Source organism: Geotrypetes seraphini, chromosome 6 (genome assembly GCF_902459505.1).
Source record: "Geotrypetes seraphini chromosome 6, aGeoSer1.1, whole genome shotgun sequence".
In the NCBI taxonomy this organism is placed as follows: Eukaryota; Metazoa; Chordata; class Amphibia; order Gymnophiona; family Dermophiidae; genus Geotrypetes; species Geotrypetes seraphini.
Window position 1 is genome coordinate 29,543,551 of NC_047089.1, and position 17,978 is coordinate 29,561,528.

General features: G+C 43.9%; 1 protein-coding gene across 4 annotated transcripts in view; it reads right to left on the reverse strand.

The window, feature by feature from the left end:
• Window positions 1-17,336, reverse strand: part of CCDC82 (coiled-coil domain containing 82) — a 56,407-nt gene extending 39,071 nt beyond the window's left edge. For 2 of the 4 annotated variants that reach the window (XM_033949870.1, XM_033949871.1), the window contains exons 1-3: window positions 17,150-17,336; window positions 7,939-8,524; window positions 2,464-2,680 (exon numbers count right to left, since the gene is read on the reverse strand). In XM_033949870.1, the coding sequence (XP_033805761.1) occupies window positions 2,464-2,680; window positions 7,939-8,514 (793 nt within the window). In that variant the 5' untranslated portion in view covers window positions 8,515-8,524; window positions 17,150-17,336. Of the gene's footprint in view, window positions 1-2,463; window positions 2,681-7,938; window positions 8,525-17,134 lie in introns of all 4 variants that reach the window. The other 2 variants (XM_033949868.1, XM_033949869.1) reach the window with 2 other exon arrangements.
• Window positions 17,337-17,978: the final 642 nt, after the last annotated feature.

Below are 17,978 nucleotides of genomic sequence, written 5' to 3' on the forward strand. Positions count from 1 at the left end.
CATGAATACTTGCATCAGTTCTATAGTTGGCATTAAGTGCTTGTACCTAACTGCATATGCATAATCTGTATATACTAGTCATTAAGCCCGTTATATTAACGGGTGCTAGAATATACGTCTGTCTGTCTTTCTGTCTCTTTCCCTCCCGCTGTCTCTCTCTCTCCCTGGCCCCCTTTCTCTGTCTGTCTTTCTGTCCCTCTCCCTGCCCCTGTGTCTTTCTTCCTTTCTTTCTGTCTCCCTCCCTCCCGCTGTCGGTCATTCTTTCCCTCCTTTTCCCTGTGCAGCAGTATTTCCACCCCACTTCTCTGTGCAGCAGCAACAGCATTTCCCTCCTTCCCCCTCTCCACTTTCCTGTGCTGAAGCAGCAGCGGTATTTCCCTTCCCCTCCAGGTCCCTGTGCAGCAGTAGCAGCATTTTCCCCCACCCTCCCTTCCCTTCTCTTACCGCGATCTGGCCTGCTCGGTTCAGCCCCTCCCCCTTCTTTTACTGCGTTCTGTCCTGCTTCGATCTGGCCTGCCCCGTTCTGCCCCTCCCCCTTCCCTTCCCACGGTCTAGCCTGCTCCATGCCCCTCCCTTCCCTTATTGTGTTCCTGTGGCTGGAGTCCTCTTCTTTGTCGGCCCCCCTTCCCTTCCTGCGGGCTGGCCTGCTGTGGCTGAAGGTTTTTTTTAAAGTTTAAAAGTGCCACCGCGGCTCCTCTTACGATCCCCGCTGGTGCGGCTCGTGAGAGAGCCGACACCACAGCTTTTAATTTTTGTTTGAGGAGGTGGAGAGCAGGGAGTCCAGCGCTGCAGGCCAGTCCTGGTGGCCACAGAGAGAGGGAGCGATATATGCGTGCATGCGCACTCCTGCCGCCACAGATCAGAGATCACGGAACACACAGGTAAGAGTGCGCATGCGAGGCTAGGGTTTTATTATATAGGATACCCAGGTTACACTAATATAATTTATAAAGGAAAGTAGGTGCTTACGTTCCTATATACAATAGGTGACAAGAGTCTGAGCTTCTGGGAGAATGGGATAGAAATAGAAATAAATAAATAAATAAAGAGTCGTTGGTTGCTAAGATACAAAAAGGGGAATAATTTATGATATATATGGACCAAAAACTTATGTTTCTCTATAGCTGGACCATTAATGTGGAATGCATTGTCTGGAACTTTACATTTCTTTAGAAATCGATTTCAATTTAGAAAGTTGCTTAAGACCCATTTGTTTGCTCAGGATTTCTTAAGCTAAATACAGTCGACTCCACCTAAGTGCACGTCGGTTAAGTGCACGCGTCGGTTATCTGCACCTAACCACCATGGTCCCGATTTGTTTACATTAAAGTCAATAGATGTAAACTCTGGATATTTGCAATTCTGATAAGCACACAATCCGCTTATGCGAACTGATGTTGTAGGTCCCACCTCTATTCGTTCACATAACGTTCACTCCAGTTAAAAGCAATCACGTAGATGAGCCATGTGTATCGGAACAGCAGTCTAGGCCTGGCCATGTGTTTGAACTTTTGGAGCTGCACCATGGCATCGCGTGGACAAAAATCATTGTCTTTGGCTGAACGTGTCCACCATGCTGATGTCAGACGCCGCTTAGGCGTTATTAGAGTATACTTGTACATAAATTGGAAGGGCCTGTTCCCTGAGAGTATACTCCAGGTCCTCCTGCAGTTGCTCACACAGTATGGTCTCTCAATTAAAGCGATAGAGACCTATACACCGCTTTCAAACGTAGCGAAGCTGTTGGCTTCAAGGTGCCTGCCTGTTGAATATGAAAGCAACAAAAACCAAGGGATAATTGCAAACTTCAAACGTCATTACAGGTTACTCGTCCTAAGATATGTGATGGCAGTGATCGATGGCAAGCACAAAATCCTGCTCCCGAGCTGCTGATCTCAAGAGAAAGATGACGGTGCTTGACTTTCTTCACAAGGTGCTTCGATTAAGCGCACACTCCGTTTAAGCGCACGTGGCGAACCGTTCCGAAGGGCTTGCACTTAAGCGGAGTCAACTGTACCCTACCTTTCTGAATGTCATCTTTCTCTGTAGGGTTATCAGATTTTATTTTTCTTTTTTGCTAATAGATGAATGGCTGAGATGTAATCTATATGTTAAGATGGTATAAGTATATAATCATTGATGTACGTGATGTTTTTAATATGTTTAAATTTGAACTGTGTATGTGATATTTGGGTCCTTTTTACTAAGGAGCGCTAGCCGATTTAATGCGCGCTAAATGCTAACGTGTCCATTATATTCTATGGACGCGTTAGCATTTAAATGTGCGCTAGCGCGTCTTAGTAAAAGAGGGGGGATTGTGAGCCACTTTGGATAAAGGTGGATTAGAAATATTTTAAATAAATAAAAAAAATATAGGTGCATTGTTATAGAATTATTCCCTCTTGTGTTCGGCCACTGAAAGTTATCACAAGCTACAAAGATTCCATTGTATAGTACACTCACGTAGTGGAATGTGATGCTGTACAAAGGCGGAATTCCGTATCTTTGGGTCTCTATTTTCTGGGTTGCTTTGATCTTCAGGTTCCTCTATATCTTTCTCTTCCTCCTCATCCTCCACTATGAAATCTTTCAGACTACTGTCATCATCCTCCAAATCACTGGCATCAGCTGATTTTAGAGGAAATTGGTCGTCTTCTAGATTGTCTTCTTCTGAAGAGTCCTAAATAAAATTTGGGAGCAAACGATCGCCAATAAAAACAAACCCTTATTTAATGCATTTTCCTACCAAAACGTCAGATATCAATTAAAAATAACATTTTTCTATACAGGAGGCACATTTGTCGGAGCATTTAGTGCTCCAGGCCATGGTAGAAACCTCTACCGTGGCTTCGTAAAAGGGAGGAGTATATTAGTTATCTAAAAAAACAAATAATAAAAAACATTATTCAGCCAAAACAACTTGAAATCAGAGATCAAGTGTTTATTTCAGTAGGATTTAGCAAAATTTTTATACCTGAAGACAATCCCTGCTGGCTGTAGAAGAGCGACCAAGATGGTAAAGGGGATGGAACTCCTCTCGTACGAAGAAAGACTAAAACGGTTGGGGCTCTTCAGCTTGGAAAAGAGACGGCTGAGGGGAGATATGATTGAAGTTTACAAAATCCTGATCGGAGTAGAACGGGTACAAGTGGATTTTCACTCCGTCAAAAATGACAAAGACTAGGGGATACTCGATAAAGTTACAGGGAAATACTATTAAAACCAATAGGAGGAAATTTTTTTTCACTCAGAGAATAGTTAAGCTCTGGAATGCATTGCCAGAGGTTGTGGTAAAAGTGGCTAGCGTAGCTGGTTTTAAGAAAGGTTTGGATAAGTTCCTGGAGGAAAAGTCCATAGTCTGTTATTGAGAAAGACACGGGGGAAGCCTCTGCTTGCCCTGTATTGGTAGCATAGAATATTTCTACACCTTGGGTTTTGGCCAGGTACTAGTGACCTGGATTGGCCACCGTGAGAACAGGCTACTGGGCTTGATGGACCATTGGTCTGACCCAGTAAGGCTATTCTTATGTTCTTATGAAATCTGACCCCCTGCAGTTCAGATATCTTCTTGTCAGCAAAAGGAAAAATGTTATTCATTGTGTATCTACTGATAGTGCAAGATTTATGCAGCTGAAAACCATGTGATTTGAATGAATCGGGTATTAGTCATTTGAAGCTCCATTTGCCAGTAAGGCTATTCTTATGTTTTTAGGTGAGTGGGGAAGAACTAAAAGGGGTTTTGCGAGATGTTGTGGGAGGGAGATTACACATAGCAAAGCCCTGGATTATTCACATTCAGATTTAAATCACTACTTGGCCGAATATGAATAATGTATTTAGAGCACTGTTCAGGGCCAAGTCGTTCTGAGTATGAATATTTGGTACAGCTCTAATATGCATTATCGTACTGTATATCAAGAATTCCAGAAGGAAGCTCTCCTTGGCACGATGCATCAGCAGTTCAGATGCTGAAACTGTGCTCTAATATAGTCTGGCTTAGGTGTGAAATTCATTATTATCAAAGTATACAAACTGTTCCTGAGACAACTAGCAAAAACTGAACTTTAAAGATTTATCATACTATTTTATTTAATACATTCAACTATTCACTCCTTATGGTCTTACAGAGAATGTAATTTTAACTTTAACAAAACATTCAAAATGCATTTCAGAAAACTCTGTCTTTAGAACCTTAAATCCACTTTCATACCTAAGAAAGATCCCTACTCCGTCCCTGGAGATAGAAACATAGAAACATGATGGCAGATAAAGGCCAAATGGCCCATCTAGTCTGGCCATCCACAGTAACCATTATCTTTTTCTCTCTCCGAGAGATCCCACTTGCCTATCCCAGGCCCTCTTGAATTCAGACACAGTCTCTGTTTCCACCACCTCTTCCGGGAGACTGTTCCATGCATCTACCACCCTTTTCATAAAAAAGTATTTCCTCAGATTACTCCGGAGCCTATCACCTCTTAACTTCATCCTATGTCCTCTCATTCCAGAGCTTCCTTTCAAATAAGAACATAAGAAGTTGCCTCCGCTGAGGCAGACCAGAAGTCCATCTTGCCCAGCGGTCCGCTCCCGCGGCGGCCCATCAGGCCTATTGCCTGAGCAGTGGTCCCTGCCTATTTCTATAACTTACCTCTTACTCCTGTCCCTATAACCTACCTCTACTCCTATCTGTACCCCTCAATCCCTTTGTCCTCTAGGAACCTATCCAAACCTTCTTTGAAGCCCTGTAACGTGCTCCTGCCTATCACAGCCTCCGGAAGCGCGTTCCATGTATCCACCACTCTCTGGGTGAAAAAGAACTTCCTAGCGTTTGTTCTAAACCTGTCCCCTTTCAATTTCTTCGAGTGCCCCCTTGTACTTGTGGTGCCCCTTAATTTGAAAAATCTGTCCCTGCCTACTTTTTCTATGCCTTTCAGGATCTTGAAGGTTTCTATCATGTCTCCCCTAAGTCTCCGCTTCTCCAGGGAGAACAGCCCCAGTTTTTTCAATCTGTCAGTATATGAGAGGTTTTCCATACCCTTTATTAGCTTAGTTGCTCTTCTCTGGACTCCCTCAAGTACTGCCATGTCCTTCTTGAGGTACGGCGACCAGAACTGGACACAGTATTCCAGATGCGGGCACACCATTGCACGATACAGTGGCAGGATGACTCGTGCACATTTATATTATGTAGGTATTTAAACAACTCTATTATATCTCCCCTCTTTAAGTCTGTCCCCATACGCCTTTTCATGAAGACCACACACCATTCTGGACCGATTTCATCCTCTTTATATCTTTTTGAAGGTGTGGCCTCCAGAATTGTACACAATATTCTAAATGAAGTCTCACCAGAGTCTTATACAGAGGCATCAACACCTCCTTTTTCCTACTGGCCATACCTCTCCCTTTGCAACCTAGCATCCTTCTAGATTTTGCCATCACCTTTTGAACCTGTTTGGACACCTTAAGATCATCACATACAATCACACCCAAGCCCCACTCTTCCGTCGTGCACATAAGTTCTTCACCTCCTAAACTGTACCGTTCCCTCGGGTTTTTGCAGCCCAAATGCATGACCTTACATTTTTTAGCATTAAATTTTAGCTGCCAAATTTCAGACCATTCTTCAAGCTTCGCCCGGTCTTTCTTTATGTTATTTACACCATCCTGCGTGTCTACTCTATTGCAGATTTTGGTATCATCCGCAAAGAGGCAAATCTTACCAGACAACCCTTCAGCAATATCGTTTATAAAAATGTTAAAAAGAACAGACCCAAGAACAGAACCTTGAGGCACACCACTGGTGACATCCCTTTCCTCAGAGCGATCTCCATTGATCACTACCCTCTGTCGTCTTCCACTCAACCAGTTCCTGACCCAGCCCATCACTTTGCAGCCCATCTCGAGGGCACTCAGTTTATTTATTAGACATCTGTGTGGAACATTGTCAAAGGCTTTGCTAAAATCTAAATACACCACATCTCGCGCACTCCCTCTATCCAATTCTCTAGTCACCCAGTGAAAGAAATTGATCAGATTTGTCTGATAAGACCTACCTCTAGTGAATCCATGTTGCCTCCGGTCCTGTAATCCACATGATTCCAGTAATCCCTATACCTACCGCCACAATCTCTTGTATCTCTGGAGGTCGTGGGAAGGAGTCATTGCTTTTAGCTCCTAAACTGCCAGATTCAAAATGGCACTAGCTGAGCTCAAATAATCCAAAATATAGCGGTTACAACTTTTATCCAAGGCTAAAAAATCTGACCATGTAACTACTCTTGGTTAATGCACATTGGCTACCATTTTCTCACAGAATAACTTATAAAATTTGACTTCTAACATTTAAATCCAGAACTTTTCACTCCAAAGATTTCACAGACTACTCATTCCCTATAACTCATCTAGAAAAATAGTGATCAAATAATCAAAACCTCTTAGTCATACCCTCATTACGACAAATTGTTTACGATACCACTCGTAAATCGATTTTCTCTGTAAATGCCCCCTTATTATAGAACTCTCTGCCATCACATCTTTGGGAGGAATCTTCTCTGGATCAATTTAAATCGAACCTAAAAATGTTTTTATTTAAAGACTAGTGTTTTAACCCGTTATATTAATTACAGTAACGGGTGCTAGAATAGCCCCACCTATACCCTGACTCTGACCCCACCTTTGCCCCGCCTCTATCATGCCCGGGCCCTGCCTCCCACTGATCCCAGTCCCACCACCTCACCTTTCACCATTTCCTTTGTACCCTTTTGGCCCTGCATTTATCACCTGACAGGGTCTTTACTTAACCGAGGTGGCAGCAGCAGCCCTGATGTACCAACCTTTCCTCCCTCAGTGCCCCAAAGCAGCAGTGGTCCTACCATTTCCATCTCTCCCTTTCCCCCTTTCACACCCTCTACCATCTCTCTCTGACCCTGTTTTACCCCCTTTGTCATCTTTCCCTTTCCTGTCCCCCTCTGTCCTTCCCCAAGACCATCTCTCTCTCCTGCCCCCTCCACACTCCCTGAAGTCTATCTCTCCCTATCCCCTACCATCTCTCCTGGTCCCCCTAGTAGCCCCTCTGTCCTTCTCATCCATCTGTCTGTGTCCCTCTCTCCTTTTCTCACTTGAGTCCAACATCTCTCCCTTCTCCCACTCCCTTTCCTGAATCCATCACCTCCTGTCTCTGCGGAGCTCTCGCAATTCCTCCTCATCCTCCTCCAGCCAGGCTTCAGCCATCTACACTGGCTCCAGGCTCGGCTGCGGCGGCCGACATCCGCCTCGGGAGTGGAGAGAGAGAGAGATTCTCGTGTGCGCCGGGAAACGGTGCACGGGGGGGGGGGGGGGGGGCATGATGGCGGCGAAGTTACAGTGAGGGAGGGAAGGAGCAGAAGCGCGCATGCGCACTCTTGCCCGCGGGGCCCTACAGCTCACGGAAAATGCAGGTGGGAGTGCGCATGCGCGCTTAGGGTTTTATTATCTTAGATGCATTCAATTTATAATCTTCCAACAACTTTTAACTGAACAGATGAAATCATTCCCTTCCTATTTTATTTACCATCCGTGTCTTACTATCCTATTAATTATTGTATTCCTATGTGTTAAATAAGCTTCAATTAATTCAAAATACAATAGGAAGACTGATTTTTGGTCTAAGGAGATATGTTGGTATTTCAGATGCTTTAAAGTTGCATGTATGGTCTACCTCATTTTGAAGATGATTATTCTGAATACTTAATCCAGCCATTTTCTCAGTTATATTTCTCTTCTTCTACGAAAGATAGTACCTTTTTATTGAAGCTTCCTTCTTTGAAAGGTGTACCATTTAAACAAGTTTAGTATTATGCTTATTTATGCTGCTATTTCAAGCACCCTGATAAAGCCAATTTTTTTAAATAACAAAACTACTCCCAATAGAGAAATATTGTACAGGTATTAACAGCTCACCTCAAAATATCCATTACTGTTTGATCTTCGTCTTGCCGAGAGCTCTTTCAGCTTTGCTAGTCTCATTTTTTTTCTCAAGCTTCTGTTTTGCTTTTGCAAGGACTCTTCATCTTCTCCAGTACTAGAAGCTTCTTCCTCTTTTACATTCAGAGCCTGGCTACCTCTTTTATCAAAATCACATTCATCTTCATCTATAATGCAACGTCGTTTGCTAAATACCTTTCTCACAGGACCCTCGCTGTCAGAGCTACCATCACTGTCATACATTACAGATGATGTCCTTTTCAGAGTTCCTAATGTAACACATTCTTCTGATTCTTCTTCTTCTCTATCCTCCTTGGAAACAACAGTTGTATTCCTCTGTTGTTCCTGCACCTCTTCTGAAGTACTACAGTCAGTCATATCTCCATCTTCTTCTTCTCTATCACCATCTGATGTACTTGAGTCACTGTCAAGAACTGATAATAATCGATCTTTTTTAGTGCGCTTCCAGTCAACCCGAGATTTCCAAGTGCACTCTTCTGACTTTGTGATGCTTCTGGTTTTGTATTTTGTGTTCATAGTTTCTTTCTCCATTAAGGAATAACTATAATAAGAAAATACAGTATTAAATTCAGAAAAAGCAGCTTGGAGCTAAACATACTGTAACAAATGCAACCAATCAACTTGTTACCCATGTTTTAGCAATCAATAAACTAGAGGTGTAACAGAGAACATTCCTAAAATCAGGATGCTTCGTCACTGGCTTACTAACACTATGGGCTCCTTTTACTAAGCCGTGTTAGGGCTTTAACGCACGGAATAGCGAGCGCTACATTGCTGCGTGCGCTAGATCTTAACGCCAGCATTGAGCTGGTGTTAGTTCTAGAAGCTTAGCGCGTGGTAATTTCCTGCGTGCGCTAAAAACGCTAGCGCGCCGTAGTAAAAAGAGCCCTATGTATCAGGTCTGTCCCCTTCTTATGTAACTTCCTACTTCTGCAAGGACAATTGCAATCGTTAAAGCACAGATGCACACTGCACATGCCAGTGTGCGTCTGTGCTTTAACGATTGCATTTGTCTTTTCTCATTCATAGATAGATTGCAATTGTGATTTACAAAGGCTCCTGAGGCAGGCCTTAGAGGCCGAAACACGTGCGTGTCTAGCTACCGCACTACACTGTGATTTTATTAATAAAATTGCACATCAATTGTTTTGGACCTCCACTGTGGTTTGTTAGTTCTGGATTTGTGTATGGAGGTTTTTCTCCTAGTTTCTGTTCATGATAAAATGTTTTGTATTATACTCATGCATTTCTGTTTTGATTTCTTCAGTATTGCAATACGTGCTTAGTTTGACTTCTTTGGGTTCCTAGTTCAATTTTTGAGTTCACATTTCTATTAATAATTTGTGATCCCTTGTTCTGTATTTGATTAGAGTCTGTGCTTTGGATATGTCTAAAGCTTAGTATTCTGTATGCATATAGTTTTGTGTAGAGCTTATTAAACAGTTCCACTTGTTCTATTTTGCCTGTAGTTGGTGTATTGGTGTTTTAGGGTCTAGTGCAAACATGGGCAACTCCGGTTCTCGAGGGCCGGAATCCAATCGGGTTTTCAGGCTTTCCCCAATGAATATGCATGAGATCTATTTGCATGCACATTCATTGGAAAAATCCTGAAAACCCGATTGAATTCTGGCCCTCGAGGAACAGAGTTGCCCATGTCTGGTCTAGTGTAATAGTTGTATTTTGCTGTCTGTTCATTGGTAGAGTTCTTGCTATTTGAATCATAAGATTAGTGCTACTGTCATACGATACGTTTGTTACATTTATGTTAAGACTTTTTCAGGTTTTATATTGAATAATGTGCCTTAGATTGTAAGCCCGCTGGGACAGAGGGAAAATACTTAAAGAGTACCTGATAGTCTATTGTGTGTTAACCACTGAGACCCATTGCCCAGAAACAGCAGTATATCAAGCAATGAATAAACATAAAATGAAGAGTACTTGTTGCAGGTTTCTAAGTCTCGCTACAGGTAGTAAGGTAGAAACCGATGTTTCAGCCACCATGCTGTAGCTTTCTTCAGGATATGCTCTGAAGTCTGCAGTGTGACTGGAAATAGTGGATTCACAACCTGATTGGGAACAGGGCAGTCCACCAATTTGAATTTTTGGCAGGAAAGTCAGTTGGTCAGGAATTTGAATTTTGTTGTGAAAGTCCATAGAATGGAAAAATCTCTGGTAGATTTAACGTTGTTCTCCTCATGGAGCTGGGTTAGATGTTCTCTCAGGGTTTCCACAGCTGGCATTGTGCTTGTTGCAGGTTTCTGGGTCTGGAAGCGACTTTGTCAGGTAGAATCCGACGTTTCAGCCACCATGCTGTGGCTTTCTTCAGGATATGCTCTGAAGTCTGCAGTGTGACTTTGGAAATAGTGGGTTCACTGACTTGATTGGGAAAAAGGGCAGAACACCAATTTGAATTTTGGCAGGAAAGTCAGTTGGTCAGCTACTCCTCAGATGACATGAGAATTAGAATATGTTTTTTGTAAGGTGACTTCCATGGAGAAATTTCCTAATTTTGATCTGCATCTGTTGTTGGAGAAAGGTTGGATTTTTGTGGCTGTAGGTATACAATTCATAAGAACTGCTAAACTCTGTCAGGGTAATGCATGCACATATGTGAGCATCATGTTACATGTTAGGCATGTCCAAAGGACAAAAGGGTTGAGCCTCAGTAGCATTTAGAAAGCAAGACATACAGATCGTTCCAAATGTATATATACCTTGAATGTACCATTAGCACGATATAACAATTTTGTATATTTCTACATCTGTTTTTTGTCTAAAGTGTATTTTAGAAATATTATGACAGATGTAATCTGTTATATGGGAGATTTGTGTGTATGTGTGGGGTGTGGGGCCCAGATCCTGTCAGTCCACCCTCGCTTTCCGAGTGAAAAAACAATTGAAAAGCTTATATTTGAAGGTACAGGATGACAATGATGCTTCCGGATTTACCTTGCACATGTGCTCAAGATCTGCACTTACCACAAAACTCATGTGCCAGGCATGTTCCTCGCCCTTACTTTTAGTCTCACAGTGCACATATTTGCATGCTCTTAGCTTTGAGAGCATTAGATAGCTATTTTCCTATGCCATTCCTATAGAATAGGGCCTGGGAGAGAGAGTCCTTGAGTTATTAACTAGCATGAAGTGGCTGACATTGGTAAAGGGCAGTCTGGGAAATGTAGTGAGGTAGCAGTTGGAGTGCAAGACACAAGTGATAGTCATTAAATACATGGAACCAATTAGCAAGCTAGTAGTGAATGAACCCAAAAACAGTTCATAAGAAGAGAAAACAACCAAAAATGGATTCCAAGGGTTAGCTGATAAGACTTTAAAGTAAGGGAGCAGCTTGAAGGAAAGGATGTTGCTATGGATTTTATTAGGAACTATCAGTATTTTGGGAAGCTGACAGGAGAGCAGTGTGTATGCTGAAAAAGATCCTGATTAGAAACCATAGGAAAGCATCCACTTAGGCCAGATGTCCATGCTGGAATAAATACCAACAAGCTGGAAGAGGTAATCTCTTTGGCATTGTGTCAGAACGCTGTATTGTCTGGGAATGTTCCTGGCCGTAGACCCAGGGTGGAGCATCCTCCAGACAGATTAATGTCAAGAGGCTAAGGTCTGTGCTATGCAATGACAGAGAAACCAAAAACAGTAGTCAGCAACTAAGAAGGGGACATTAGAGGGCATACATAAAAAAAAGGACATGGGTGGGCAACCTTTATACAGAGAGCCACATGAAATGTCAGTATCTCTCTAGCTGTCTGCAACATTATGTAATATTGTAACTGGAAATGCACAAAGCACCATAGATCTATGATAAATAAATAAATATTTAACTAAAATGAGGGAAAAACAACTAGAGTGTATATTTGGGAAATATTTGTTTAAAATACAATATTTAAAAATCATCAATACGCTCTGACATTACTTCCCATGATCTCGTAAGTCACAAGAAATTCAATGATTGCCCATCCCTGCCATAGGCTATAGAAAAATTTATTGTCTGTTTAGAATTACACTGTAGAACAATATATCGCAAACTGTGTGCCTTCTGAGATTTCAGGTGGGCCGCAGCAGCCTCGAAAAAAGCCAACAGGATGCTGGGCATCATAAAGAGGGGCATAACAACCAGGACGCGGGAAGTCATCATGCCATTGTATCGAGCGATGGTGCGTCCACATCTGGAATACTGCGTTCAGTATTGGTCGCCACACCTCAAGAAGGACATGGCGGTACTTGAGAGAGTCCAAAGGAGAGCAACGAAACTGGTAAAAGAGCTGGAACACTGCCCATACGCTGAGAGGTTGGATAGGCTGGGGCTCTTCTCTCTGGAAAAAAGGAGGCTCAGGGGAGATATGATAGAGACCTTCAAGATCATGAGGGGCATAGAGAGGGTGGATAGGGACAGATTCTTCAGACTGAAGGGGACAACAAGTACGAGGGGGCATTCGGAGAAACTGAAGGGAGATAGGTTCAAAACAAATGCAAGGAAGTTTTTTTTCACCCAAAGGGTCGTGGACACTTGGAATGCGCTACCGGAGGAAGTGATCAGGCAGAGTACGGTACAGGGATTCAAACAGGGATTGGACGGATTCCTGAGGGATAAAGGGATCGTGGGATTCTGAGAGAGGTGCTGGGATGTAACACAGGTATAGAAAGCTAACCAGGTAATAAGTATAGAAACCCAACCAGGTCGTGCATGTGCAAGACATGGGCAAGGACATGGTTAGGACTACGATGGGAAGATAGGACTTCAATGAGAAACCAAGGTGGCAAGGGAGCCCCTTCTGGTGATTCAGACAGGTCGTGACCTGTTTGGGCCGCCACGGAAGCGGACTGCCGGGCAGGATGGACCTATGGTCTGACCCGGTGGAGGCACTGCTTATGTTCTTATGTGACACACTGGCGAGGAGGAGAGTCATCCACGTCAGCTGACCGTGAGAGGCACATCCTGTAGGAAGTCAGCCAGCGCAGATGATTCTCCTCCTGGTCAGAGTCTCTCCTCCTCTCCCCACACTTCCTGTACCCTTCCACCGAAGCGGGTTGTGGCCAGATGGGCCTCCACGCATGCGCAGATGTCCGTGCACTTGGGGCACTGGATTTAGTGTGCCACCAGCCAGAAAGTTTGTGAGACACTGCTATAGACTGAGGTGTGCAAGAAGTTATATGTTAACTGAGGAAAATAATTGAAGAATCCAGGAACTTTTCAGGTCAACTTGAAATTACGCCTTATTGCTGCCACTCTTCCATTGCCTGGTATCTCCGATTCCTTGCCATGAACCAGGCCAGGGTATTACTCAATATTCAAATTGTTTGTTGCAAGATCACGTTTGGTTTAGTTTCTCCTTATTTATATGCTCATCATTCAATTTCTTTAGCAAAATGATCTTGGTGAAATATTACTTATTTCACTTTTCTGTCAGTAAAGGAAAGCAAGTCTAGAAAAATATGTAACCAATCTACTTTCCTATCAAGTGGGTAAACAGGAGTCTATAATTCAACCATTAATTTCACAATCATTCTTTTATAAGCATTTTAGAAGATTAATGAAAACTTATCTGTTTAGTAAATTCAGAAAATGATTATCATATGGTTTTGATTGTAAATTCAACAGTTAATGTGCTGGTTTTGTCTTTTGTAAATTGAATAGGTCCATGTTATGTTAGCATGAAAAAAGCAGCAGCTATAGGTGCCAATTCTATTCTCAGCAGATTACACATGGAGTAAGGGGAACAGCTCAAGTGAAGTCAAAAAGGGGCTTTAAAAAAAAAAATTTTTAGCAAGTGTGATTAGCAGCTTGAGGGAGAGAGATAGCAGATAACCGTAAAATGTGATGACCAAAAGTAAATGAAAGAGAAAAGTAATGACGTTTGTCATCCTTTTTTTTAAAAAAAGGAATATAGGGTAGGAAATACTGTTGATGTATCATTTGAAAAATAAAAATGAGGAGCATCCTATGGAACCACTCTTTTAATCTGTATCAAACGATGCTATGCCTTTATTCTATGTGTGACTGAGGTGAGGTATTCTGCTGTGTTCAGGGCTGTGTAGGTGCCTATATATAGCAGTCCAGCATGCTACAGTTTTCAGTCTGTTCCTCCCAACAGAACCATGGTATTTACTCTCAGTCTTCCTGGACCACCAACAGGTCAGATTTTTAGGATACCCTAATATGCATGAGAGAGATTTGTATATAATGGAGATAGGGGGAAGCTCTATATGAGAGGCCCAGTCACTCCATTACCCATTGGAAAATTTATCCTGAAGTCCACTCTTCTTTTGCCTGCTCTCCCCTGTCCCCAGGATACTGCACTGTTGTCCGACAATTAAGATAGCCTTATGCCAGTGTCAGAGCCCACTCCCTCCAGTGATCCCCGCTCCTGCGGCAGGAGGGATGTCCACTCTCTCCCACCACTGGGATCCCCCGTTCCCCCCCAGCAGGAGGAGTGCCCACTCGTTCCCACTGTAAGGATCCCTTCCCCCCCAAGGCAGGAGGGATGCCCACTTCCTCCCACCACTGGGATTCTCTGCCCCCCTTTCTGACGAAGGCCAGCCAGAGAGATGCCTACTCCCTCCAGTCTACATGCCCACCTCTTCAAAATTGCACCAGGTAGGGGCCTAAGGCTCTGATTGGCCCAGATGCCTGAGGCCTCTCCCACTGAGGAGATGGGGCACAGCCCAGATATGCCTTTTGCACTAGAACCCTGGTTATTATCAGAAGCCTCTTATTTGAGCCTCAAAAGAGCAAGGCCCATCTTATATCTGCACAGCAGAATGCATGCCCTATAATGCTATAGAACCAAGATATAGTAATCAAGTTTGATGGTGGAAGTCTATAAAACAAAAATCCCCAAAGGGGAGACCATGAAGTTTCACTAGGGACAGAGAACCCCCCTCCAAAAAAAAATCCACAGGAAAGTAGAACTGATGATCCAGAAGTACTTTATTTGTTTTAAATCTACAAAAGTATGTCATTAGGTCCAGTGACAGGTGTCCAGGGCCAGTATATTTTCTTGTATAGGCCCCCCAAGAATGGAAAAAAATACACCAGCAGGCAAATGTAAGCAATTTCAAAAGACTGATAAAGATATCTTTTTTGTACAATGAAGTATAGGAATTAAATGTTATGTAGTACACTCCTCCCTCAATATTCACTGGGGTTAGGGGCACAGCCAGCCCGCGAATACTGAAAATTCACGAATCACTTTTGGCCTGATTCTGACCCACCCCGCCATCCTGGACCTTACCTGGTAGTCTAGAGGTCTTTTTACGCTCCTACCCCATACAGATCACTCATCCAAAATGTCTGCCGTCAGTTCCCGTAGTCTCTCGAGACTACGATGGGAACTCATGGCAGCCATTTTGGATGAGTGATCTGCACGGGGCAGGAGCGTAGGAAGATTGCTCCTGCCTCGAAAGACCATCAGGTAAGGTCCGGGAGGTAGGAGGGGGGCGATTCTGGTTTTAGGAAATTGCGAATAATCAAAATTGTGCGTCCTAAAACTACAAATAGGGAGGGGGAAGTGCATGTTTGAGCGCTGGTCATTTACTGTAATTTTTATGATAATTCAGTCATGTATGCATCATTGTTTTTATGATTATGTATGCATTTGAGAGCCGCTTTGTGTAAAGCAGGATACAAATAAACTATAAACTACTATATATACATTTATGGATTTTATTCAAAGTAAAGATCATCAGTTCCACTTCTTTTTTTTTTTATGTCTATAAAATCCTTAAAGCAGAAAGACCAAGTTAAATGTTATCAAGGCAGACCATGCATACAACTATTTGGAGATGTGTAATTTTTAAGATAACAAATAGGTAATAAATACAGGGAGAGGGGAGATGGAGAGCTATGTATGAAGTTCAGTAGTAGGAGGAATACTAAAGTGAGATTGGTCACAACTGAGGGGGATAATGGGGAAAACAGAGTGGAGATGGAGGGTTATCTGGTGTAACAGATGAGATTATGAACTATGCAACAAAGAACATGGCAGAAAGATACAGGACTACTACCGTGTTTCCCTGAAAATAAGTCCTAGCATGATTTTCAGTGTAGATCTTAATATAAGCCCTATCCCTGAAAATAAGCCCTAGTCGCCGGAAGCAGCAGCACTCCCCCCTCCCAGCCCCCCATCTCTCTCTCCAACCGCTAAACTGAAAAAAAATGTTCCTTATAATAAACTGGCAACGTTGGCAGCAAGCTAGACAGGCTCCTTCGTGGCCTGGGCCGTTCCTCTACCGCGTTGTTGATGCGGCAGAGGAACAGCCCAGGCCACAAAGGAGCCTGTCTAGCTTGCTGCCAATGTTGCCAGTTTGTTAGAAGATACATTTCTTTCTGTCTCACGGTAGGAGGGAGAGATGGGTCGGAGAGGGGGGGGGGAGTGCAGCAGCAGGGGTAGGATAGAAAGATGCTACTTGGGGGCATGGGAGGAAGGGAGGGATAGAAGCTGTAAGGGATGGGAAGGGAGATACAAGCTGCAAAGGTTCTGCTGCACAAGGGATGGGAGGGAGGGATAGAAAGATACTGCACAAGGGGATGGGTGAGAGGGGAGGAAAGATGCTGGACATGTGGGGGAGAGAAAGGAAATAGGAAGAATTGGAGTGGAGAACAGGAAGGGAGAGATGATCATTGTACACGAAAAAAAAAAATAAGACATCCCCGAAAATAAGACCTAGTGGCTTTTTTGGGTCCAAAATGAATAAAAGGCAATGTCTTATTTTCGGGGAAACACGGTATATATTCAGGACAGCTCCAGAGGCCAAGTGGAGAGCAATCCAATCACGCTCAAAATTCTGTCTTTTCGACAAAGGTCAGTAAAGGTTCTAAGTATCAAAAAGTTGATGTTCTTCACTGTTGATAAACAATGGCTCTTCCAAGTCTACTTGGCTAATAATTTTTTTTTAATGCGCATACACAGGAAATAGCGGAAGTGAGAAATCCGGAGGGTAGAAGGGTGGTTAGAAATACGCAGAGATACCAGGTGGCACCCATTCAGCTGCCAACGCCCCTCTTGACCACGCATTCAGACACCGGGGGACCGTCCCGCCGCCACCCCTCAATCACTCCCCGGTAACAACACGTCTCCCCCCTCTCCTTCCTTTCCCTCAGAAGCTCATCCCGGTCCCACCGCCCAACTAATACCTTAAAGTCACCCACCACCAGTCCCGCAGCTTTCCTTCTCCGGTGCCCCGTCCCCTCTGACAGAACCTCGCTCCCTCGGACACTTCCGGGTTTGAGGCGAAAAAAATTGCGCTACTGCGAGGAGAGACGCGGGAAAATTGCTAGAGCAACGCCAGGGGGAAGGCGTGGCTCATCACCAACCAATCTGCTTTCTCGAAGACAAGTCAGGAAGTAGAGAGAGAGCAGTACGGAAAGCAGCGAGACTCGCGCAGGTTTAGGTAGGAGGCCAGCGGCGTCGGAGGTCACCTGATCGTGTGGCGCATGCGCGCGGCGACTCCTGCGTCCGCCCGAATCGTGCTGCACGTGGGGATCGACGCACCCACGCGCCGGCAGGTGAGAGAGGATGACCTTTGAGGTTGCTGCTGGCCGGCGCAGGTGGCGGTGTCAGCTTGGCTGCGTTAGCTCGGGCGGAGACCGAGTGCGGTTATGTTGAATTTTCGAAGCCAGCGCTCGGAGGACTAGTTGCACAGTGATTTTACCACCAAAGCGCTGTGTTAAGTGATGCACCGGGAGTTCCAGAGTTTTTCCTATTCTCTTCCCTCACTCTCATTGCCATGCATCTCTCTATCACTCCATTCTGCTCCTGGATCGAAAATCTCCTTCCCCTGTGTATCTCTCGCCCCCTCATCCACCCCCATGTCCAACACTTCTCTCCCCCTCCCTTGCATCTCTCCCCCATGCAACATTGGCTCCCTTCCTCTGTCATATCCAACATTTCTGATTCTTTCCTACTGTCCACAGTCTCTCTCTCCCCCTTCCATGTGCCCTGAGTCAAACCTCTCTATCCCCCTCCATGCACTATCTC